At 48.0% G+C, this 25478-nt stretch overlaps 1 protein-coding gene across 5 annotated transcripts in view; it reads left to right on the plus strand.

The window, feature by feature from the left end:
- Nucleotides 1-25478, plus strand: part of GABRA3 (gamma-aminobutyric acid type A receptor subunit alpha3) — an 83943-nt gene that overhangs the window by 46928 nt on the left and 11537 nt on the right. For all 5 annotated transcript variants that reach the window (XR_010391042.1, XR_010391043.1, XM_064518270.1 and 2 more), the window contains exons 5-9: nt 62-282; nt 9137-9219; nt 13057-13200; nt 14874-15026; nt 18675-18886. Coding sequence is in view for 3 of the 5 variants with exons in the window: in XM_064518270.1 (XP_064374340.1) it covers nt 62-282; nt 9137-9219; nt 13057-13200; nt 14874-15026; nt 18675-18886 (813 nt within the window). In the remaining 2 variants the exon portion in view is untranslated. The remainder of the gene's footprint in view (nt 1-61; nt 283-9136; nt 9220-13056; nt 13201-14873; nt 15027-18674; nt 18887-25478) is intronic.

The following is a 25478-nucleotide window of genomic DNA, read 5'->3' on the forward strand; positions in this document are numbered from 1 at the left end:
CCTGCCTGCAATGAAGAGCTAGGTAAAACAAGAGTTATTTTTCTCTCCTCTCTCCACAAAGGAATACACCATCGATGTCTTTTTCCGGCAGTCCTGGAGAGATGAGAGGCTGAAGTTTGATGGGCCCATGAAGATACTTCCCCTGAACAACCTGCTGGCCAGCAAGATCTGGACTCCTGACACCTTCTTCCACAATGGCAAGAAGTCTGTAGCCCATAACATGACAACACCCAACAAGCTTCTGCGCCTCGTGGACAACGGCACCCTCTTGTACACCATGAGGTAAGCTTGTTTCTCCTGCGCCAGGGTCTTCCAGGTCCCTGCACACATGCACTAGTCAGATGTTCCTATATGCTTGAAAGCTATCCACCCATGTAAATAATGTTTGCCACTTGTGGTTGATGTACTAATTTACCTTCCAAGGTAAGCAGACCTATAAATGAAACAACAAGCTGCTTATAGACACAAGAGAAAGATATTGAGGTGTTTATAGAGAGGTGTAAATCTTTATTTTCAAAAATTGTTTTCTGTGCATGCATTTCTGAGCAATCCTAACTAATAACACAGTTCACTGAGGATTCTGTGCACTAAGATGCTGCACAGTCACCTGCTTTTAAGGACCAGACAGAATTTCCTCTCTTCATAGCAGAGCTGGCTGTGAATCTGCATCATGTCAGCAAGTTTTACAAGCTACCCTCAATAAACAACACTGTATTTGTGCAGCAGTTCTCTGATGTGAGCTAATCCTGCTGGCATCCTGGGGGCCTAGGTCTCCTAACATCAGTGATCTCACGTTACAGATAAGGGCACTGAGGCATACGGGGTAAATGAAGGGGGAAGCCCGTTTTAGCTGAGGGGCTCAGTACTGCTCCTGGCTGTCTGGCCTGCATGTGAGTGACTAAAACTACACATTTCCTGTATCATTGTCTAATGGTAAAATCTTATAGGAGCTATTAGTATAAGGCAGCAAAAAAGGACCTTGTTTTAGGCCTTTTGTGTCATTTCACTTATCCTTTATTCAACAAACAATCATTAGCTTCGGCAAATGTTGCGTGGCTGAGAAAGTGTTGGATTTGCTCTTGCACTTAGGGCTGGGCTGTAACACTGGAAGGTGTTGGGATGGCAGCATCACGAGACTGTTGGGAATGAACCTCTTGAAGGAAGCGAAGTCGCAGAGTTTTTAAATCCATTCAACAAACCCTTCAGTTTAGCCCCCTGCTAAGGAATGGATGGATGAAGGAGAGTTTGGGCCTGTGTGTCTGCTCTTACCCCCCTTAAATGCAAGGTGACCTGGGAGGTAACTTTTCCATAGCTACCTCTAAGGCTTTGCAAGTGGCTAAGAGCCCACACAGAGATACCCAAAGCTGGAGATGCGGTTGGCCCTGGCCAGACGGGAGAAGCCCACCGCACCGGCTAGTGTGTCAGGGACAGTGCAGGGCTCCGTGAGGTTTCCTGTCCGAGACATCCAGAACAAGCATATCCGACGGTTGCTCTTCTCCATGCTGCCAAAGGAAATGCCTGCCCTGGGCCACACAATTTTTTGGCAGGTTTTTTGGGTAGGGGTCCAGAAAGAAGACGAGGTAAGGAGATCTTGGACTGCATGATCCAGGGCTGTGTATCAGACTAAAGCTCAGAGACCAGGGTCCCATCTGGCTTTGCCACTGGTTTGACACACTCTGTCCTGCTGACTAGGGAGTTTTGAGGCAAGTTTGGACCTCTGTCAGATTTTTCCTGGGCTGGTAGGACCATGTGTTGCCCCTTTTCCATGCTGTGCCTTGCAGGTTCAGTCTAGACTGGTATGTTGCCATGCAGTTTGACTCCTGATACATTTCCCACTCCTTTACCTTGTACTGGGCAATACCCTTGAGGGATCAGCTCTGCTGATGAGCGATTAGAGGCACATCCCTTGCTATTTATCCTGCTGTGAAAGCCAACTTCTCTTAGTCAAGGCTTGTATTTATAGATGAAGTTGCTCTGGTGAAACAGCAACTCTGACACAGGCATCCAGCAAAATTACACCTCTGTGACAATATTTATAGCTCCTGGAGAGAGCCTCTTTATCACTGACCTGAGCTTCGAGGAGTTACAAGCCAGCTGTAGCAGAGCATCCAAGGATTTCTTTTTGTCACAACACAACCTTCTTGCGGATTGGTGTAATGTCGCAGTGCAAACTTCTGATCTCTGACTCAGGCCTTGGCACCTGGATGACGAGATGGCCTTTGTGACTGCAGCAGAAAATTGTATTTCTCTATTCCACTCCCTCCGGCTTAGTAATGGACAGGATTACTGTTTCCTCTGCCTCTTCCCTGCTACTCTGCATGCCTTAGGGGGTCAGGGGAAGAGCATAGTTTTATTATGTAGCCCTGCCTCTGCAGTCTTGTTTTTGGAGCTCCTGCAAGATCTGAATAGTTCACAAAAGCCCAGGTAGGGCCTTGACGCTCTGGTGTCAGAGCTGAGTGCAACAAATTGGGAATTGCTTGTGGATTTGCTTAAGGTACAGACAAAAACTCAGCTGCTGCAGCAATCTCTGGGTGAAATCTCTGGCTCAAATTGTGTGAAGCACATAGATAATCTTCTGGTTCTTCCTGGCCTTGAAACACAGGAAAACAGCAAAAGCTTGATGCTGTACCAGTGGGATTCAACTTTGTGAATCTAGGCTTTAAAGAGCTCTTTTGCTCTTCACAGCGACTGTCAGAGTGGCATGTTGAGGCTTCATGGTTATTGTCAGAGTGTTTCCTGGACAATATGTGCTCAGGTTATGCACTCAAAAGATGTTTTCTCCAACTGCCAGGCTGACGCATTCAACTGCAGGCCCAAAGACATTTCCTTAAGAACCTGTGTTACTAAAGAAAAAGTGAAGTCCTTAGCAGCAGTGTGTGAGGACTTGAAAGGGACAGTCGGTTAACCCCTTGCTGAGGTGGAGGCAGGACAGCGGAGAAGGCTTGGCACAGAGGTGCCCAGGCTCTGCTCAGCATAACAGCATCACACGGGCAGCCCCACTGGTGCCATTACACTGCCCACATCAAGTCCTGTACCTGCTGTAGCATGCTCAGGAGTTTGTGATTTCAAGAGTCCTCTTTAAAATCCCAGGGCCTTGTAGGCTCTGCTGCCAAAGGCTCTGGGTTGCCTTTTCTACCTGGTGTCTTCACCCCTGGGCAGCTGGGGGCAGCTGGAGGCTGCAGCGTGCAAAACCATCCACACGATGGAGGGGGCTGTAACCTTGAGGTGCAACCATAATTCAGCTTCTGCAAGAATACCAGCTCGAACATTCCTGCACCAGCTCCTCAGTAATGTGGACGGGCAGCTAGTTTGGCTTGAGCCTGCATTGGGGCTGGTTCTAGACAACAGTGTAAATGGACCTGAGCAGACCAAAGCTGGCGTGTAATAACCACCTGAGCACTTGAATATGAGATGTGCATAGCCAGTTTGAAGCTTTTTTCTGCCATACAGTTTCCAGAGTGGGTCCAGAGGCAGAAATGACCTATTTTCTAGATTTGGTTTTGTGCAGGCAAACTCTTGTAAAGAAGCCATCCCAAGAGGCAGAAATCTTCAGAGATCACCTTATCTCCCTGCATTTCTGCCATCATGGGCTGAAATCTCCTGGGGCTGGGGGAGGATGTAATGAGAATTCAGTGCTGGCAGATTCAGTGCAGGGATTCTAGAAGCAATTTGGCTTCAAACTCAAACCTGAGCAATTAAACCTAACCTAGATTTGCACACAGCCTAAACCATAAACACTAGCTATTTGGCCTGACTGTGGTTATTAACAAACCTCCTAGAGGAGAAATCAGGACAAGAATCAAGCAATATCCCTGGCATAAACAAAGTCGGTTCTGCTGTGCAGGATGCTGTCATGTTTTTGTACCACATATACACCAAGGGATTATTACATTTGCGTCCCAGGATTTGGACTGAAACTCTAGCTCATCCTGCAGCACGACGCAGGTAACGACGGGGGCTCTAATGACACATCAAAGGCTTCGCTAAGCTCCTGGTAACCATGAGAACGAAGCTGAAGAGGTTTGTTGTAGTCAGCCCTGGGAGAGGTATGTTTAGCCTGATTCACGCTTCTTGCCATTGTGTTGAGCAGTTCAAAGGACTTCCTATGACTCTAAAGAGAAAAGCATGGGTTCTTTCCTGGGTGTTCCACTTCTGGTGCAGTTGTGCCAGCAAAGCAATGAGAGAGCACAAAGAGTTTGCAGTCTGATTTCAAGACAGTTCTGAATTAGTTATTGCTAGTGACTGGGACAGATGAGCTGAAGGATAGAACAGCTGGATTATGTGATTGCTGACAGCGTGGCTATTTTTCACATGCTGTTTAGGCTTTAAAACGACATTTCAGGGCTCAGATGTCTGGACTGGAACAGCGCATCAGAACAATGAAGCAAACCTCTGAGGCTACCTGGCCATAAGCTCCCTTGTATAGGGTTGGGGGTAAAGAGCATTTCTGCAACAGGCTCTTTTACCTGCATGCTGCAGAGGCTGTGGTAATTGCCTGGGAAGTGAGATGCCTGATCTTATGATAGATAGATAGATCAGATGATAGTCTGATATTTTATTAGGTAAAGCATATGGTGCTGAGGACTTCTTAGCCAGAAACAGGCCAGGGCAAGAAAGGCTGGAGGTAAAGCGGAAGGGGGGTGACATGTACGTTCCCGAGCAGCAGTTGATTCCACAACCCATGTAAATACCTCTGCTAATTAGTGCTCTGAAAGCTGAGTGTGTGCAAGAAGGGCTGGAGAAGAAGGACCGGGGAGGGGCAGTAAATAGCCGAGGCGTGTCAGGGTCCCAGGGCCACAGAGAAGTGAGCAGCAGCGCACAGCAGCGGAGCCATGGGAAAGACATCTCAGAGCGCCAGCATGCCCTGCACACGTGGGGCCACAGCGAAGAGAGCGCAGGCAAGGGAGCACATCTGAGAGAAGGAATGCCTGTACACCTTTCCCCTTCAGCAAGAAAGCTCACTCTCTTCACAAGTTATCTGTAAATGTGCTGACTCCTGACCAGCCAAAATTGCTGAACAGACGCATCGTGCTGGAGTGATTTGGCTGTTCCTTTTTTATTTAATTTCAGGAGACTTAAAAACTCCTTCAGTTGTGGGTGGAGAAGGTGGCAGATTAGGTTGCTTTTTCAGTGGTTTGTTGATGGATTTATTGTTTCTTTGTCATTGTTTACTGGTTCAGCTAACAAAGCACACTTTAGCTTTAAAATTGTGACTGCTACTTTCCCACACAACTCCAAGGTCCTCCAGCATCACTATAATGTTGTCCACTTCCCTTGACAGCACTTGCTCTTGGCAGCCATGGCCTGGAGCAGGCAGGAGGGTACAGCCAGGGCTGGCTTGTGCCCAGCTGATTTTTGCTGCTGTCCTGGCCCTGGTGAGGGCAAAGCCAGGCCAAAGGCCTTGGTGGTGTTTCTGGCAGCACTAAATGGTATTCTAGCACTGGACCTGCAGCCTGGCACCTTTCAGCTGTCCGTGTTCAGCCTTTTCCAGTGGCTATTAATTACAGCCAAAATTTGCAGTCAGTCCAGTGGATGAAAAAAGACCTTTCTGGTTTTGGGGAATTCAGGACATGTCAGAAGAAAAGCGCTGATCAGAAGGAGAGGCCCTTTGGAAAGGTTGACTTTGGGGACACCCAGCTAAGATCCTTTTGAAACACTAAGGCAATCAGTGAAGCCAAGGAAGGAAAAGGAGGGTTAAAAGGAAAAGGCTTGCGTGACCTCCTGAGGGTGGCAGGGGGAATGCTGAATTTTGTGCGCAAAGGCACCAACATTATCTTTATGCCAATGACAGTGACAAATATTAGAAGCAAAAAAATCCATTGCACTTGGAAAAGAGACAGAAAGAATTGAATGGTGAGATCGTGAGGACATGCTCAAAGTGCTTACAAACGATGAATTTCCCCAAGTAAGTTTCTAGCTGACAGAAGAAAGCATCATGCAAGGAACGGAACAGAAGGAGCAAAGCTGCCTAGTCTGCTGTTTGCTGCCAGGTTTTTAAACCTGCTTCTTGAAATCCTAATCTTCATACAGATTACAAAAGAGAGGCATCAAATGGAAGGAGAAGTTGGTTGGTGGTGGCACTTGAGTCCCCAGGAGAAAATGATATCAGCAATGTGATTGTAGGCTTGTGGAAATCACTGTCAGTCTTTCCATTGACTTCAGTGGGTTTTGGATGAGATCCTGAAGTGATCAGTTCTGTTTCTCTGTCATCAGAACAGGTGCAATGGGTCCAGAAGTGAAGAACAGCACAAGTCGAAGGGAGCAATTTGTTTCTGAGGCAGTTACTTTGGACCACATGGTGGGTCCCTGGCAGGCTGAGGAAGCCGAGCTGGGGCAGGCTGTAATGCAGGCAGGAATTCATTGTCAGCTCTCGGTCAGTAGAGCAATTCCCACACGGCAGGGTGGTTGCTAGCCGTATGCATGGGTTTAGAAAGGGTTTGTCAGAGAAGGGAAGGCCCTTGGTCTCCAGAGCACGCAATAGCTTGGATGCAGCCTTGAATCACGAAAACCGTAAGCCGCTGGGTGCTCGGAGAGAAGAGCAAGGAGCGGATTGCTCTGAATGGACATGGATCTTGTACTCCTCTGTAAGTATCCACTGGTCCCTATCAGAAGGGAGACTGCCTGTGTAGACCCATTAAACCTGCTGTGATTACCCTGGCTAGAGTACGAAGAACTGCTTCAGCAATGGTTGGGTTGGATGAGAGCCCTTGGGACCCAAGAGGGAATGGTGACTCAGCAGCCAGCCCCTCGGGGCTTCAGTGTAGCTAGTGCTTGGGGGGACTTTGGGACCATGTCTTGCTGCTGCTGGATAGTTAAGAGCTGTTTACCAGCACCAAGCCTGTCCTGATTGTGGAGTTGTTTCTCTTTCCTTTGCCAGGCTTCTACAAGGGTAGGTCTGAGATTTCCGCAGAGTATAATCTACCCTGCGGCACTGTACCCCTGTGACCACTGCAAGGGGATGGCATGCTTCAGCTCTCTGGCATTGCAACGGGCAAATTCACTGAGGCACAGTCTGGATTTTACACCCCTGCTGTGGGTGCCCTGGTCATGCAGGAGGGTTTGGCCCCATTGAAGTTACGGCAGCTTCCAGCTCTGCTTCTCTGCTTCTTTATGTAATGTCTCTGCCTGTCCCTTGCAAGGAGGTCTGGTCAGCAATGCCAGCTCTCATATATACTTTAAAAGAAGTAGGTGTGTCTTCAAGTCTTACAGATTTGACAGGATGAAAGGGAGACATGGAGTACTGGAGGAAGTTAGGTTTTCCCGGTGGTGCATCCCGTGTTGTGCGCTTTGCTCGCACACACCGAAAAGCAGCTGAGGGAAATGCAGGAGCAGGGATGCTCTGAAGCTCTTTCCAGAGCATTTCTTAGCCCTGCAGGAAGGTAAGGATTCCTGGGGATTAAACCTACCACGACCTTCAGGTTGGATGTGAGTCAATACCCAGCTCTGAAATCACAAGGTTCGCGTCCTCACCTGCCAGAGCAGACTTCCTAGCTGGTGGGGAGTTTCCAGCACCGTCTCTTCAGTGCACTCACCGCTGGCCACGCGCAGCTGTGCGGCTGCTTTTCGCGTGCCTTGCAGAGCGCACGGGCCCCGCTTGTCACAGCACCATGTGCTGCCCCGCAGCCGCCACCGCTGCAGCGGCCGTCCTCCCAGGGCCCGAGGTGGGGGCTGGCCGGGCGCGAGGCAGCCAGCAGACACCCATGCGTGGCTGCAGAGGCCCCCGGAGCCCCCAGACCACATCGCTTCTATTTTGTTTTCCCAAAGAGATTTCTAGAGTGTTTTGGGAAGTGCTTATTTTTGTCCAACAAAACTCTTCGATGGCAACTTTAAAAACCAGCTTCTTTTCCAGGATCATTTAAAGTTTGTCCACGTGAAAGAAACCCAAATTTTATTTGTTCTGCTTAAGCAAAATCTGACCCTTTATTTTTTGCAGGGTTTGTTTGGTGTTCACCTAAGCCTGAGTTTTTCTCTGTGAAGAATAACTTACTTGAAACTTTCCAGTTTGTTAAAAGGCTATTTTCCACTTAAAGGAAAATGTCTCGATAGAAGCTTTCCCCTATTCCTCTTGACCTGACTTTTCCACAAGCCACCTTCAGCCTTAGTTCTGTTCGCTTGCCCTTTGCATCTGTCTGTTGCTCCTGCCACATTTTATTTGTTACTTTGCCGAGCGTTCAGAAGTGGTTTCCTTTACTGACCAAACAGATCCTTTAGAGGAGATCATATCTGACATGTCCTGCTCCCCTTCCAAAGCTGCAGGTTTTACAGTACTGCAAGAAAGAGCATGAGTTTAGAGCTACTCTTTAGTAGAGCCTTTTGCAACACATCCTTTTACGTCTGGCCCTGTGTTCTCTAGCTTGCTCATATCGTAGTTGTGCCTCCCTCAAGCAACTGCTTCATGACAAGGTATCCCACAGAGATTTGGTGGATGTGTAACATGCACAAGCTGTCCTACACTCCCCCAGATAGCACCAGGACACACAGTTGTGCATTTTCCTGCGTGCATCCTCTGCAGTGCCATGGGCGAAAGGGAAGAGCCGGGAAGGGAGGCTAAGCTGCTCCTCTCCCACCAGCCCCAGTGCTCAGAGGTGCATGTTGCACCTTGGTGCAACAGCTGTGACTTCATGACTCTGTTTTGCTCCAGTGGTTAACTTTGTTCAACAAGCCCAGCAACAGTGTGGTTTCTTGACTAAATAATCTATCAGCCCTCAGCTCCTTCCAACCATGTGGAAGAAAAGGCCATGTTCTGTGTCGCTGGAAGCCCTTTTGCTTTGCTTTCCAGCGTGGTCCATGAGTTGTCCCCTGGCACAGGTTGCACCAGGCATTAATGAGCTCTTTGTGCGCAGTGCATAAGCAAACAGAAGTCCTGGGCTTTGGCAGATTTTCCGATTGTACTGAGTGAATAAAGATGAACTCTGTCAATAGGGTTGAGTTTATAAAATAGGAAAGGTGGCCAGATCTGCATGCCTGCTGTTCTCTCCACAGCTGATGGCCTGCTGCCCAGAGACCCACAGTTAGTGACCACATTGAAGCTTTTGTCGCTTTTGACAGATGCAGGGCAAAGATGCCATGACAGAAGGGCCAGGTGGGAGCCTCCATGGCCATGTGTTTTTGATTATGCCTATTCTTTGTATTGTAGACTAACGATTCACGCAGAGTGCCCCATGCACCTGGAGGACTTCCCAATGGACGTGCATGCTTGCCCACTGAAATTTGGGAGCTGTAAGTACCCTGATCAGTCTGTGCGAGGAGGTGTGTACAGAGCTAAAGAACAGTCCTTTGTGTGGCTAGTGTCTTCTGATATTTTATTAACAGTGTTATTAATGACAGCATTATTGCTAATGATGACATGACCAAAGTATTTCACATGTGCAATTTCTGGCATCATCAGGAATGGACAGAGAGCATACCCATGGGTGGTTCAGGTTCACAAGACGGGTTACACACCTGTGTTTTTTCTGTATGTTTACTAGATAAGTAAATGGGAAGAGCAGCTTCCCGTTGCCCTCCCTGCCTTCGCTAGGTAATGCTGCCTCTTCAGCACTGCCTCAGCAGGACCTGCGTTGGTGAACTCAGAGATGCTTTTCATTCATCATCAGATGATTCTTGGGGCTTGGGACTCAAATTTGGGAAGACAACAGTGGTGTCTGCTGCCAGGTGTCCTGTCCAGCTTCCTTGAACTACTCCTGCTGATCTGCTGGGAGTCTGAAAGCTCTGTTTTTTCTGGCTGCAGGCTCCCGTGGATCTGGCAAATTCCATTCTGTAAGGCAGGCCACATGTAAGTGAAGGGCTTGGACACTCTGGTCCCAGACCTAACACCCAAGGGTTCTGGTTTAGGGAGGATTTGCAGACTTATGGCAAACTAAAAACAGCTCCCAGCTTTCCAGACTTGCTGCTGCTTGTCTGCCTGGGCTTCCCCATATCTTGCCTGGGAACTAGGTTCCCTCCTCTCCCCTGTGTGCAAATTGCATTTCTTTTCTTTTGGTTTTGATCCAAAGGGACTGAGAACCAAATTCCAAACCACTGAAGTTCACCATAATGTGGAAGTAATTTCCCAATTCAGCTCTGCAGGTCCTACGAACTAAGTGCCACTCTCAACCTACACCTGCATTAGATGAAAGAGTTGCCTACTTCCAGCTAAATAAGCTGAACGAGCCCCTACCAATGATCTCCCTTCCGGACTCTGAGAAAACAGACAAAGCACAGACTTTCTAAACGGATACTTCCTATCCTATAACCATTTGGGATTTGTAGTTAACTAAGGAGAAAGTGGAAAAGTTTGATTGACACCAAAAAAATCATGTTTATCATGTGCATCTGCTCTCTGCCTCATGACACAAGGCATCCGTGAAGCTGGATTATTCAAAACTACTAAAAGGAAGTAATTTCTTATGCAGCATCTAATTAAATGTGGAACTCATTGCCGCAAGACATCACCAAGGCCAGTAAATTAGCAGGCCTTAGAGAAGGATGAATTATTAATGTTAATTGACCTTGTGAGAAGGGACGTTAAACCTCATACCTCAGGCATAAACTCTGGGATTATTCTAAGACTTTCATGAAGGCAGATTACTGCACATCTAGTTGCTTATAATGTTTCTTGGTGAGGAAAAGAGATTAATATGTGCATTTCTGTTGGAACATCCCTTGGGGTTCTTCTGGGTATTTTTACTGATTTAGCCTTTGAATGATGGAAGTTTTGACAAAAGCAGCTCAAAGAGCTGTCCTTGATTAATATTTGCATGGGTGTTTTTAAAGAGCCCATCAGAATAGCATCTGAGCACACTTCTGGTATAATGGAATAGGATTAAAACAGTGTACACACTGAAAAGCCCTCCACAACTAGGAGCTGCTCATTTGCAAGAAGTTTATGGTGGGTTAGATTTGTACATAGAAGGGCAGTGCCAGTGTGCCTCTACTTCGCCACATGTATTCTTCGAAGGACAGCTGAATTTGCCTCAGTGACCGCTTTCCAGTGATCCCAGCAAGCTGAATGGCTCCTCAGTGGCCTCCTGGCCCTGAGCCACAGTGGTAGCCACACAGAGAGGGAAGGCAGAGAGCTCACTGAGGAAGTAAGGGGGCCAGGCACTTAAAACAGCTTCAGCTGCTCACGTGCAGGCCTTGTGCTCACACTGTTCCTTGGACTAGAGGTGCAGTGGACCTGACAGCTTTATCGGCCTCCATACTCCCTAGGAGGTGGATGTACACAGCAGAGAGCCACCCTTTCTGAGAGAGTCATAGAGGTTGGTACAGCAGCTGTCTGAGACTAGGACAGCAGAAGATGTTACTGGAATTCTTTCTACCACATGTCAAGGAACTGTCCCTGTTTGGATTGTACTAGGCTGCATTGCAAGCTTAGGCATTAAACAGAACCAAATAGCTTTGGATTCAAGTTCTCATGCCTTGGCTACGTGACATCAGAGACACTTCTGTCCCAGAGGACCAGATTAATAGACTGCAGTATTTTCAGGCATCATGGCAAAGTGGCCAGCAGCGAAACTGTGGGCACATTTCCTCTGTTGACTGAGGTTGGCCATGGGTGAACCATGACTTGCATGGCAGAGGGTGCTACCCATCGGAGTGGAGGTGCGTTGGCAGAGCTGTATGAAGCAGAAAGGAGTTCTCCAGGACCATCTGGAGAGCTGGAAGGAGTGGCTGGAAAACAGTGTTGCACATCAAGTGAGAGGTGCTGGCCTGCATCAGAAGTGCTTAGGCAGCACTGTGGCGTGCTCAGAAACATTGGCTGATCATCAAAACCACACACCCTCCTTCTCGCAGTGCCTGCTTAGCATTCGACAGGTTTACCGAAACCTACAGTGCAGGAATAACTATGATTGTTTTAAAAATTTCAGAGAAATCTGGTTGTCCCCAGAAACAATCTTCCACAAAGCAGGGTCTGAGAGATTTCCTGAGCTGAACTGAACTGTTGCTGAACCACACAGATGATACCTTAATGTCTTAACAGGAGAAGCTGATGGAACAAATGAATGAAAAGCTTCTTGAACTTTGAACAGTGAACTTTGTTCCTGCCTAAAAAGGTGGTACAGAGTGGACATGAGGCTTGGACTTTACGGGGAGTCCATAGCTCCTAATAGAGTCTGGAGAGACCCTATTTCTGAACAGCATAGGGCTGGCAGTACAGAGAGCATGCGGGTTGCACTGGGAAAGAGAGCGGATACAGGGACAAGCAGGGGTTTGGCCACGAATGCTTGTGAATGCGATTGTAAATGTATTTTAGAGGCGTTTGCGTATGGCGAGCTGGGGAAGTGGGGTAGAGGGGGGAACTTGCAAGTCGCTGGAGGGCTGCCTCGGCTCTGGGCCCCGCGTTGCCTCTCGCAGCGGCTCGGCAGCTCTCGCGTGCTGTCGCTGCGGCGATGCGCAGGCAGGCTCGTCTCAGCGCTGCGTTCCCTCGCTGCCTGGCGCACTAGCCTGCAGGCTGGCAAGCGCGGGGCGTGCAGGGGCATGCGAAAAGCATACTGGTGGAAGGGAACGCGGCCTCCGAGGCTGAGCGGCTTGGGAGAGGGTTGCTCCTGAGCAAGGGTAGAGATTTTTAACTTTCTCTCCTTAAGTAAACAGCCTAAAATTAAGCCCTGCTTGTGTTTAACCTTTAGTGGATGCATCCCACAGACTTGTTGCTTATTAGGTGAATTAGCCTGAACAAAGCTGGAGCGACAGGGACTGGAGACGCTTGGAGGAGCAGCTGCATAGGGGCAGAGCAGCACAGGGAGCTCCCTTGCAGCCTGCTGGCCTGGACAGCTTCCCGTTTTGCCTCTGCTTGGAGCCAGCCCTTGCGGTGTTAGCCTGTCCAGGGCACGGCGTTGCTCTCTACAACATAGCTCTGCCCCTCTCTTCCCTCCAGCTCCCTTCCAAAAACTCCAGCTCCCCCTTGCTCATTTGATTAACATTTTCTAAACTGCCTTTGTCTCTAGCCGTGCTTGGCTGTGCTCATCCATGTGGCTCCGAGAAATACACAGTAGGGATGAATTTGGCCGCAGGCTAATTTTGGTATATTTTAGATCAGCCAGAAGCATGAACCTCTTTCTGCTTTCTGCTCTGCAGATGCCTACACAAAGACAGAGGTGATCTACACCTGGACACTGGGGAAAGATAAATCAGTGGAAGTAGCAAAGGGTGGATCACGGCTGAACCAGTACGACCTGCTGGGCCATGTTGTTGGCACAGAGATGGTTCGATCCAGCACAGGTACTTGAAGGACCAGGAAGGGACACCTGGGCTGAGTGCTGTCAGGTGGGATGGACCCATGGGCTTTTAATGCCACAGTTTGGCATAAATATAGGGGCAGTGCCTGTAGTCAGTGAAACACTGCAATACTTCCCAAGCCACATGCTTTTGGAGAATATAGTTGGGGATGTCTGGGGTAATCACCAAGAGGCAGTAAAGTGCTTAGCTTTCTGTGGCTTCCACTGGGAGTGCCTTATTGCCTATACCCTCTGGAAAATTATGGTTTCAAACATCAAAAAATGATTTGTGGTGTGGAAAATTTGCCCCATCTTGCCAAGCTGGTTCTCAGTACTGTGGGTTCATTTGTCTTGGATCTCTTTCTAATCCCTCAGGAGAGTATTGCAGCAGGGGAGGTGAATGTAACATGATGTTCAATATGATTTTCACTGCATCTTCTTGGACAAATATTATCATAGCTAATAGAAGATTCTCCCAAACAAATGTTTCCTCTGATTAATGACCAATATTAATCATCTTTCTCTCCCATCTGCTGCTCCTCCCTTTTCATCTGAATCCAGGTACTGGTAGCTTGTTATCTTGTGTATCTCATCTTTTTTTTTTTTTTTCTTCTTCTGTATGCACCAGTAGTTCTCTCATTTGAGGATATTTCCTCTCTGGTGCACTTGATTTTAATAGTGTCTGTCTGTAACAACTCATATCACCTCCCTTGGGGAAATGTGGGGAGTCCAGGGAACTAACAATCATAATATCAGGCCCATCTCTGACTTAAGTTGTAGCAAAATGTACAGATGAATAACCTGAAATGGCAAGAAAGCTGCTAAAGGCTCTTGTGAATAATGACTTAGCAGAGCTGTGCTCACAACAAAAAGGCACAACAATCCAACAAAATATCCAAAGCTTCAGTGCATCGTTTTGAGTGGAGGAGTAGGGCAATGAAGGAAAATAAGGACAGCTGGTCCTTTGGTTTACAGCTCAAACCTTTAATACAGAACCTGTCCTGATTTTTGAGACTGTTTAAGTGAGGAAAGGTGGAATATTTGCAGAACTGTCATAGAAAACGAAGTCCTTTGTCCTGAAAGCCTATTGACACAATGTTAAGGTCTCTCTAGGTTTAAGGGCCTTACCCATGATGTGGCTGCCTGGGCTGGGGGAGAAAAGGGAGGGGAGGCTGCATCAGGAGCAAACCCAAGAGGTACATCTCATACCCAGGGCAGAAAAGGGAAAGCCCATGCCTCTTTGTTCATTGGCATTGATCTGCCTGTGTTCCACCACCATTGGCAGCAAATTAAAGAAGTCCCCAGAGAAGTGCTTTGAAAGGACCAATGCTCTGTCCTCCCAGCTGGTGGAAGCCACCATGCGCTTACGCCCAGGCAGGCACCTGGCCCAGCAGAGCCCTTGTGCGCATGGTGCATGCAATTTAGCCCCAGCGACATGCTGAAGCACGCGTCCCTCTTCTGTACGGCTGTGTGGGCAGCCAGCGGTACCATAAGGTCCTGGGACACGTCAGCCAGTGCCAAGGTGACACACAAGCTGCAATTTCATCTCATACAGATCCAGAGAGCTTGAGAGTTTGCTTGAGACAGACCTTAGTGCTCTGGAAATGGGTTGGTGTTCAGCTGGCCCCATTCTGGGAAATAACCACTCTGCTGCTGCTGTGACCCACTGTCTCACAGGGGAATATGTGGTCATGACTACGCACTTCCACCTCAAGAGGAAGATCGGGTACTTTGTGATCCAGACGTACCTGCCCTGCATCATGACGGTCATCCTGTCGCAGGTCTCCTTCTGGCTAAACAGGGAGTCTGTTCCTGCCCGAACCGTTTTTGGTGAGTCTGTGAGCAGGTAGGGGAATAGAGGCACCACAAACCACAGGAAAATGTTGTTTCACCTCAAATTGTAGCACTGAGCAATTCAGTGCGTGCAGTGGGCTCTGCTTCCCGGTCCAACCTGTGCCTCCACCATCCTCCAGCACCTGGGCACTCACAGGCAAGTTCACCGTGCCCGAAGTCAGCTCGGCCCTCTTGGCCACCCGCATGGCTTGCGGGGCGGTTTGCGCAGGTGCAGGGGGCGGTGACAGCCAGGGACGGTGTGGGTGCCGAAAGGCAGCCGGCGGTGTGCGCCCTGCGGTGAGGAGGGGCGAGGAGCTGGTGTGCTGCACCTTGCAGCGACTTCGCTGGCTTGTGCTCCTGGGGGTTGTTCATCCTTCTGTGAACATAGCTGGCAGCAAAGCCCAGTGTTAGAGAGCCCTGATCTCCAGCACAGACTGGCTAGGCGCGTCCTGCTTGGAGCAGGGCTGGGAAGGGGAAGAGCCTGTGAGAACAGAAAGGCCAAGGAAAGAGACCGGCTCCAGGGAGCAGCTATGAGACGAGGAGCGGACACCAGAGCTGGTAGTCTCTAGACCTTGGCTGGCATCAGTGAAACTGCCAGCCACTTCCCAAAATAGCTCCTCGTTTCCTCCTCATGCTCCAGCTTCCCCTAAGCTGCTGCAGAAACACACCTGTGCATGTTCCTGCTACAAGCCCAGCCATAAATATTAAAAGCAATCAAAGTGTCTATCATCCGATTGTATGCATTTGGCCATATCTGCTTATCTCTGTTGGCTTCTGAGCTAGGAAGAGGGTAGGTGTGTGGAGAAGCATTTAAGGATCTCCCTTTGAAACCCCTAATACGCCTCTGGTCAGACCTCCTCATAACAAATTCCTGGGTTGAGGCAGTACAATTGCATCTTTAATATATTGTTGTTTTCTTCAGCTGGTTTCGGATCCCACTCCGAGGCAAAGTGTCAGGCTGGCACTGCACATATATTAGTAGCTGTAGCAGATGTTTGATGACAGAATTGCTCTGTGCTTTCCTGCCAAGGCCCTGAGTTCAGGATCTTCACCCCCAACACTCCTCTGTCGCAGGAGCAGGCAGAGCCTGTGCACAACGTTGGTGTAGGGAAAAGGGAGGGTGCAGAGCGGCACATCAGAAACACCAAGGCAGAGGAGCCAGTTGATTCTCCTCTTATGTCCATGGAAGATTCATATCCACAGCAGACGACTGCAGGTTCTGGCTGTGGCCTTGTTTCTCCATCCCAATACTTGGTTCTGCTGATGCCAGGCAGGAATGTGTTTCCTGGAAGTAATAGTGCCCTGGAGATACCATTTAACAGAGAGTATATTGGGCAAAAGTTATCAAGCAGAGAGGGGATATATGTGGCCATCTGCTAATGTTTTTGAATAAGGCAGAAAGTGGTGTAAAAGATCCTAAAGCATTTTCTCTGTGGCAAGAGTAGTAATAGAAATATTCCCACAAAACCCAACAAAGCTGATGTCCTTCCTCCTTGACCCCATACCGTGGCTCCTCTCTGCAGGCCTGGGCCTTGTCCCCAGGCAAGGGCCTGGAAAAGGACACAGGGAGGGTCGCAGGTTGTTTTGCACCCTCCTAAATGGACTAAAATGGAATCATGACAGTCTCCGTGTTTATTGGTGCTGTGCAGTGTAGGTAGTGAACAAGCTTTAAAATTTGCAAGGCACCCCATCTTTGCCATGCCAGCTTTGGGCTGCTCTCCCTTCTCCAGTCAGGGGACATCTGACAGCATTCCTAGACCCAAGTGCGGCTGCGGAGCAGGGTGGCCCATGTGGCCAAAACTGGTTTGCATGGTCCAGACCCTGAAAACTGCATTGAACGGTGTTAACGGTGGAGAAGAGGTGGGTACAGTCCCTTTAGCACCTACTTTTTGGTGTTTTCATCCGGCAGAATGAAAAAGGGGAGCTCAGACAGAAGTAATATAGGAAATAGGACTAGCTCAGTCATGTGGAGACTCACCAGTGAACTTTCCCTGCTCGCCTCTCCGTGCATCCTTTGCAACATCACCCCACACAGCTCAGACCCCAGCCTCACTGTCTTTCCAAGCCCCAGGCTGGCTCCTGTGACTGCACCAGCTCTGGATGTCCATGCACTCCTGACACCTGGAGCGAGCCCTTCATCGAGCATATTTGATTGCCTCTTGTGTTATCCTGATATTTTCAATTAGACAGGTTTCTTCAAGTAGCAGCTCAGGTTCAGCAGGAAAGAGCTGATTGAAAAATTGAAAGCTAGCTTTGTGAAAAATATCTAAGCTCCCAAATTGCCTTGCTTTGGAGTTCTCATTATTTTTTTAATGGCAATTGCTTATTCCATTTTTTCTCCTCAGAAAGTATTATCTACAATATTGCTGAAACTCTTCAATTACCAGGAGTATGGCTTGAAGAAAGTGAAAATTAGTCAATATTTTTATAATGTTTTTAATGCATTTTTAATTGAAAAGTACATTATTAGGGAAAATGGATAGCAATGGTTGCTTGCTTTAACAAAAAAAGCTTTAAAAGGCATTTTTCAATAGAACATTTTTTTAGAGAATCATTGTGACACCCATTCTGGCAGCTTGGGCCACTCGCTCATTCCTGGTTATGCTGGCAGGACCGAGGGTCCTGCTGTCCATCTAGGTAGTTCACAGAACATGATTTTCGAAATGTTCTGAGAACTACATTGTGTGACCACATCTGTGGTCCACCATGTTGTGTGACCATGTTCTGAGAACCACGTCTGCTCCTCTGTAAAGACTGGAAACTCCTCTGACTGTCCCTTCAGCCATTATTTTATTAGTATTATTTTACCATAGTAGCAAGCAGAAGCTTCTTCCATGGGAGGAAGCTGGATCTAGCTCCAGGGAGCTTTCACTACTAGCAGATGAGGCGTTAAACTTCCCTGATTAAATGCCGGTGTCTGCCTCGGAGCTATGACTCCTGTACAGTGAGCTGAGATATAGTTAATGGAGTTTAGGGCCCATTTACCTCATCCTAATGTAGGTGTTTGTCATTGGTCATATGAATAGGAGTTATTCAAAACGCTGCCGGATAAGGCCCTGATTTGAGCCAGGGCAGGACTAGTTGCCATCTGGTGTTCCCTTCCGACCTAAACTATTTTGTGATTCTACGAACTGCACCATGGACTCGTGTTGAGTAGGGCTCCCTTAATGACAGTGGGAACATGGGTCACATAGCTTGGGGGATGGCACCTACAGTTAGATGACAGAAATGCCACCCAAGTGGTCTGAGGAGAAACTGAGGCACAAAGATGTGAACTTGCCAAAGGCTATCTTGCATGTCAGTGACAGAGAAGGGAACAGAATGCAGTTCTTAATCCTGGCCTGCAACCTACCCTCTTATCCTTGGCAATTTTTGTCTCATGTGTCCCTGTCATGGACATATCATCTCTGACATAGGTGGGGTCTGCATGCAGTGAAGCCCCAGGGGTAGAGGCCTGCCCACACTCCTTGCATCTTTGGCCATGTGTATGGTGGCATCCCCTCCTCTGGGGAGGACACAGCTGGGGGCCAGGCCAATGTGACCCATGACAAATTTGCTTGCTGGCTCTGCCTCAGTAAAGGTGGGGGGGGGGGGGATGATGTGTGTGAGATTTGTCAGCATCCCTGTTTCCCACTGTTTCCACAGGTGTCACCACCGTCCTCACCATGACCACCCTAAGCATCAGCGCAAGAAACTCCTTACCTAAAGTGGCGTACGCGACGGCCATGGACTGGTTCATAGCCGTCTGTTACGCCTTTGTGTTTTCTGCGCTGATCGAATTTGCCACTGTCAACTACTTCACCAAGCGCAGCTGGGCTTGGGATGGCAAGAAGGTGCTGGAGGCCCAAGAGATGAAGGTGAGTGCCATGGCTGAGGCCAGGGAGGGAGGGGGCGGTGAAGAAACGCCACACGAGAGAGCTGTGCTGGGACCAGGAGTGGGTAGCATGCAGCCCTGCAGCACTCCAGGAGGCTGGATGCTACTTACTGGGGTCCTCAGATCAGGTCTCAACTGCAGCGGTTCTTGAGGGCCAAGGGAGGGAGGGCTTGGAGGGCCTGTTGCTGCAGCTAGTTGGAGAAAAAAACAGTCCTAACTGCTCATTTTTTCCTGTCCTTCTGCATGACCATTGGCCAGTGGAAACGTGCATGCAGCTCTGCCTGTCTTTGGCTTGCTCCATCGGTGGTCTTCTTTCTCTTTTCTTCTCCCTCCAACCCATAAATGCTCCATTCCTTATTGCTAGCACACTGCATGAACACAGACACACCGCGGGATGCCAGTCTTGCTAATGAAAATGGTCCCACTCCACTGTGCTCCTGGTGGCAGGCAGCCCCCACCGTCGGTCTCCCCGGGCACGGGGCAGCAAGGGAGGGGGTGCCGCTCATGCTGCGTTACCCACAGCCGCTGGCAGCTGCTGCTTTGTACACTCGGGCAAAGAGGGTGGGTGGGAAGTGAGCAATCGGAAACAGCAACTGGCAGTAAATTAGTGCCTGGCATCACCCACGTTTTCCCTTCTGGCTTGGGATCAGCCTTTCTGGCAGCTTCCTTCCTGACAGCCACCACTACCCCATGCTCGTGCCCCCTCCCGCCGAGCTGATTTACTCTAGGCTGCATGAAGAAATCGCTTACTATAGCATTCTGCTACATACTGTAGCATGCATGCTCCTTGTTTACATTTATTGAATCAATTTGAAAATCAGCTTTGTCCTTGTTCTTGGTTCTAGAACCTTTATATTTTTCTCCCTTGCATTTTAATGTGCTGTTTAAAATTGTTGTGGGGCTGTATGCAAATATCTGGCAGAATTGCAGTAACTTTTGGGAGGACAACGCCCAGTCATCTCGCTGGTACGGAAGTCACAGCAGACAAGCGGAGCCCTAATGGAGATCTACAGCTGTCATCGGGTGTTGAATGCTTCTATCTTGTCCCTTGGACTCTACCTGTTCACTTTTGCAGCTATGGTCTGAGCACCAGGCTCATGGCAGAAGGGCTCCAGAGGAGGCCGGCTGATGGCTTTCCACCTCCATCATGAACCATAGCACTAATCTGGCCCCTAGAGAGATCAGAGGACCGTTTCCCAGGTCACTGGCATGAGCGAAGGATCAGAGCAGGTCCTCAAAGCGACTATGTCCTTTTCAGGTGTGGGCAAATCAGCACAAAGTCAGGATTCACATAGCCTTGGACAGTTATGTGAACAGAACACAGCTGAAAAATACCAGAGGCTCAAGTTTATCATTAAAAAAGCCCACGCACCTTAATTTATTCCTTGTCCCAGTACCGCAAAACGAAAAGTACTGGAACAACAGAGTAAGATCTTGCAGAAAGCTGACACTCATGGTAGTTGAACAAGAAGACAAAACAGAAATGGAAACGGGAGCACTCCTTGTGAGAGTATGCTGGAATCGAAGTCAGGCTGGAGAATCAGTCTGGACTCCAGATTTGTGGATGCTTTTTCAAGCCAACACTGATCTTTATCAGGCCCAAACTTAGAAAGTTAACCCACCTTTGATGTCTCTGCAGCTTGGGAATTCTGACTCTTTCCCATCCTCTCCATCACCTGTTTTATATCCGCTACCAATATTCCTGCCTGGAAGCACCCACTCAGGGAGAACTCCCCAAAGAGTGGCAGGCTTTCATGGAGTTTGCAAATACGATGTGTCACCATATTTGCCCTTCATCTTTATTCCATTGAATATTTCCAGGCTGAGAATTTGCTACACAATGAAGGTGCCTCATTGGCTCCATTTCAGCCTCTAATTAGCTCTTCTTGAAACAATTGACAAGCCAGGTGGTTGAAGCCACAAAAGAAAGAGGAGACAGAAGAATAACTATTGGCATTTTTAAGTGTATGTGCCAGCAGTAAAACTACCAGTGACAAGCCCAGGTTGAGCTCCAGTCCCTGGAGAGCTATCCTCCTAGCCAAAAAGAATGCTCCTTATTGATGTGATGGCAAGGATACTTCAGGTTTGATTGCTTGCTTGCGTGAACAAGAAAAAAATCAGCAGGCATCTCTTCACCTCAGATGTAGGCAGCAGCAATGCTTCCTATCACGCTTAAAAGAAATGACTACCTTGCAAAAGCTGCTGGTCGCTAAAAGGTGTTCCTGCAGTGTTCGTTCTATCAGGGCTTGTTCCATCCTTTCCTTCTCCCCTTCATCCATCTCTCCATTTAGACAGGGGATTCTATGGGGCAGAGCTGTCTTGGGGGTAGAATCTAACATGATGGGCTGATCTTCATTGTGGTGGATCACAGATCTCTGCATCATAATTGGTCGTCCTGGCTACAGGCAGTTGATCTGTTGGGATCTGGCTGGGAGCTACTCTACCGTTTTTCTGCAGTTATTCTTTAATGAAAGCCAGGCAGATATCACCATAGATCTTGCTAGAAAGTTCTTGTAGCCCTCACTCTAATAAGGTTTGACTAATGCTCCTTGGAGAATTTCTAAGCCATTCTTGCCTGCCATCACTAGTTCTAAGTGTGGATGAAAGATTTTCCTCTTTTTGTGAGGCAGCATGGTTGTGACCAACTTAGAGGTACAGATCAAACTGGAAAGAATTATCTTGGTGCAATGCAGAAAACTTGTTAGTAAAGATGATTTTTAAAAACCATCACCAGGCAGTAGGTGGGAGATGGTGGTAGTTCAGGGAGGAGTGAGAGGTCAAAGTGAACCAAAGAAGACTGGTTTAAGTAGCTAACAAATCTCCATATGTCCAGCATCCTCAAAGGATCCTATTAAAAGGATCCTCTCAGCTGACATCTGGAGGGACTGTTCAGCTAAGAGAGCCACTGGGAAGCTGCCAGCTTATCTCTCAGGAGAGCTTCACTACCAGATGCGGAGCTTCCAGACAGACGGACTGTGTCCAAACAGAGTGAGGCCCTATTGAGTCCCATCCATACCATGCATAGGGATGGCCATCTCTGGAGCCGACAGGGTCATTTGCCAGATGGCTGTTACAGCTGTGATCCGGAGAGATGACCCTTAACAGTATCTTTCCCACTGGAAACTCATGAAACCTGCAGGGATGACATTTGCCAGCAAAATTTCCCTGCAAAAAAGTCATGTCTGTTCCTCAGGATGAAGTGTCTTTGGAAGGTGCCAACCTAAACCCACTTCGATCTGCAGTGTTATGGCTGTGCATAAAATCTGAGTTAGCTCTGTATGTGTGCTTATATGACATTGCCATGAAATTCTAGGAGATGTAAGATCCAACTAAAAAAAAAAAAAAAGAAATAGCTGCAAACAGACACATGAGAACAAGGAAGAACACACTTTGGATGGAGGAATAGTGCTGGATGTTTACCTATCTCATCTTCAAGACACTAGTCCTGTAGAACATGGTGAGAAGGTTAGGTCCAGGCTTTACATATACTTTTCACCTGTGTTTTCACCAAGCGAGAGTCACCAAAGGGCATCCTCCAGACCTCTCAGCTGATAAAAATCATCTTAGTTTGCTTTCTTGTGTTTTGGAAATGGTAGGCATGCTCACCATTTATACTATATACCTTTCCTGCTGACTGCGTTAAGCAAAGCTTTTTGTCCCACCTACCCATCAGTAGTTCTGAAGTTTGCCCCCTGGTCCAGGCGACTTGGGAATCATTCTTCTTTCTCTTTTGTTTCTTTCCTTTTGTGGCATCTTTGTTCCACTCTCCTCCTTGCCAGTGGAGAGGAACCAGAAACAACCATTACAGGCCACCATTTTCAACCAGTTTGAAGTGTTACAGACTCACAGAGTGCTTCAGACCTATCTCTTTTTTTTTCTGCCTCACTATGGTAAATATGTGTTTGCTGGGATCCTTTCCCTTGCGGAGAGTGCTCTGCAGGTCCATGTCTCCTTTGTCCTACTGTCCTTGCCATTACCTGTGGCTCCTCATAGCACTACAAGTGATCTGTATCCTCAGCATCCTCACAAGACCCCATATATCATTTTTTGACACGATTTCATCCTCTTTCTTTCAACCCTTGCTGTACAGTGTGTTGGGCTTATTGACTCCTTCCAACCCCTGAGTCTTCATCTGGAAATCCAGGCAGCATGAGATCACTGGGCTGAGTCTCACGTAATCAGAATGAAGAAAAGATGGGAGGGATGAGGGATGCCAAAGGTCACACTAGCAGTGACAGTAATCTGGCATCGATGTAGCCAGCTCGTTTATGCAAGATTGCATTGTTCTGAGCCCTTGGCTCTGCTCCAGGTACATACATCTGAGTGTAAAACACTTCACTCGTCTTCTTTGATAGGACCAAGCCTCTGGCATGCTGCAGAGGGTAACTTTGGTTGGCATGAGGAAGAAATGACATGTTTGCTGGAACAGCAACTGCAGTTGCTGGATTTTGAATTACAGGACAAAAGTATGTCAGAGAACAGAGCTGCTTAGAGGATGTTAAGGTGACTTTAAAGAATGGCAAGTGGCAGATACCTTGCATTTCTCAGTACAACCCATGACCCACAGATACTAGCAATGGTGACCCTCAGAGTGCCCTGTCAGAGGGAAAGTGCTTCCAACCCCCTTTTCTGACCAGGGAACAGGTGCAGAGAGAGAAATCTCCAATAGATCATAAGCCAAACCAGTAGTTTCCATAGCTTTAGATGTTTGGGCTTTAGCTCCTTGACAGCGGAGCTTGAAGACAAAAAGATTTAGTGAAAATGCTGTTGTACTTCAGTATGTGTGTTTGTGGAAGGACTTCCGTCAGACCTACACTGTCCAGGGAACGTATGCGTCTCTAGACCAGCTTTCCCCCTTGGAGAGCAGTGCAGGAAGAAGCTTTGTGCACTGGCTTGGTCTCCCTGGGCCCAAAGTGGGCCATAAACGCAGGACGTGCAATTCAACATAACCATGTTTTAAATGGGACAAGTTTTTGAATGCAAATGTGAGATTTCCTCCTGATTTTCCACTCTTTCCTTCTGTTTCAGTAGGAAGTGGAGCCCCTCCCAGGTAAACTTGCTGAGGGAAGGCTGAGGGCTACTTCATAGCTGACAGCAATAAACATGTTGTCCTTTGATTGTCGCAATCTTGCCTGAAACATTTCATTTTTAAAGCACATCCCAGTAAACTTCAGGCAAAACCATTTCTTCTGACATTTCAGGAGCTTGTTTGCTTGCACATGTGTGCCTTGGTAGGTGAGGGTCCTCTGGACGCTCTCCAAAGGCTACCCAGGCTCCCAGCTCTGAACAGAGCAGAAAACATCCGTAAGCAGCTGGAAAAAGCCCGTGGCTCTAGCCTTCCAAACCTGTGCACTACTTCCAGAGAAGCCCAAGCTGATACTCAGACTCTGAATCACACTAATAGGTGCAGTAGCTTGCTACAGCCACGTACAGCATTCACATTTGCCTGACTTTCCCCCATTTCAGTCTTCTGTTTTTAAATGCCTTTGGCCCAGCAGGACAGATTCACATTCCAAGCTCTGGGGCAGAAAAGCTAGCCAGGCTGAAAATGTCATGTCACTTGTAGTCGTCTTATTCATGTAATGTGGCTGATTAATACTAAAATTAGCATAGTGCACTTCAAATTACATTCTGCAAACAGCAAACAATGTTTTTCATTTCATTACCGATTATTAATTATTTTATTACCTCCTGTAGCTATGTTAATAAGTAATCATACTTAAATGTACTTAAATGTTTTAGAAGGTGAAACATTTTTGGTCCTTTATTTGCTTCTCGTTAGCTACTTAGCAGGAAAAGTTCACCTTCTGTGCAGGGGGTACAAGTTAACATGGCTCTAATGATTGCAGAAATCAGTCACTCAGTTAATCATTAAAGATCATAACAACCCTTCCTGCCTTGCCCATAAAAGACTGTGAATATGGTCTGATCAATGGTTTAGTCTGTTCTGGAGTTTAAAGACATTTCAACCTCCTTCTAACAGCAGGTTAATTTCTGTAATTGCCAGAATTATAATGAGACTGCAGGCCTAGCAATGAGGTTATTGGACAGGGTTTTAAAGATTGCACAAAAGTTGTTTTTAGTGCCCCACTGAAAATCATTGTGGAAAATTCATTTCCTAAGGCAACCCAGAAATATCCATGGTGATTGCAGACACGTTTGAAATGGAGGTACAGCATGAAAACTAAAGCCCTGGAGTAGCTCTGCCAGGCAGACTGGATGAATTGGGCTTTCTGCCTCCCAGTGCTACCCAGAGATACTTCCTGCAACTAATTCGTGGGTGAGGGTGTGGGACGGCCAGATCCTGCTGGTTGCCCACTCTCCCCTTCTCCAGGCTGAAGCATCACTTTGCACGTGGTTCCCTCTGCACATGCCCTGTGATGTGCTTCATCTTGCAGACTTCAGCCGGGCCCCAGCCAGCAGGATGGCTCACTCAGCCGTCACTCTGAGCTGCCACCTTTGCCAGAGCACCAGGCTCCTGTGGCACCCGGTGATGATTAGGCTGGGTCAGACATCCCCAGGAAGCTGGCAGCGCTCTCACCCTGTGCTATATGGGTACCCTGTACCCATATACA

The sequence above is a fragment of the Dromaius novaehollandiae genome, chromosome 11 (assembly GCF_036370855.1).
Source record: "Dromaius novaehollandiae isolate bDroNov1 chromosome 11, bDroNov1.hap1, whole genome shotgun sequence".
Taxonomy (NCBI): domain Eukaryota; kingdom Metazoa; phylum Chordata; class Aves; order Casuariiformes; family Dromaiidae; genus Dromaius; species Dromaius novaehollandiae.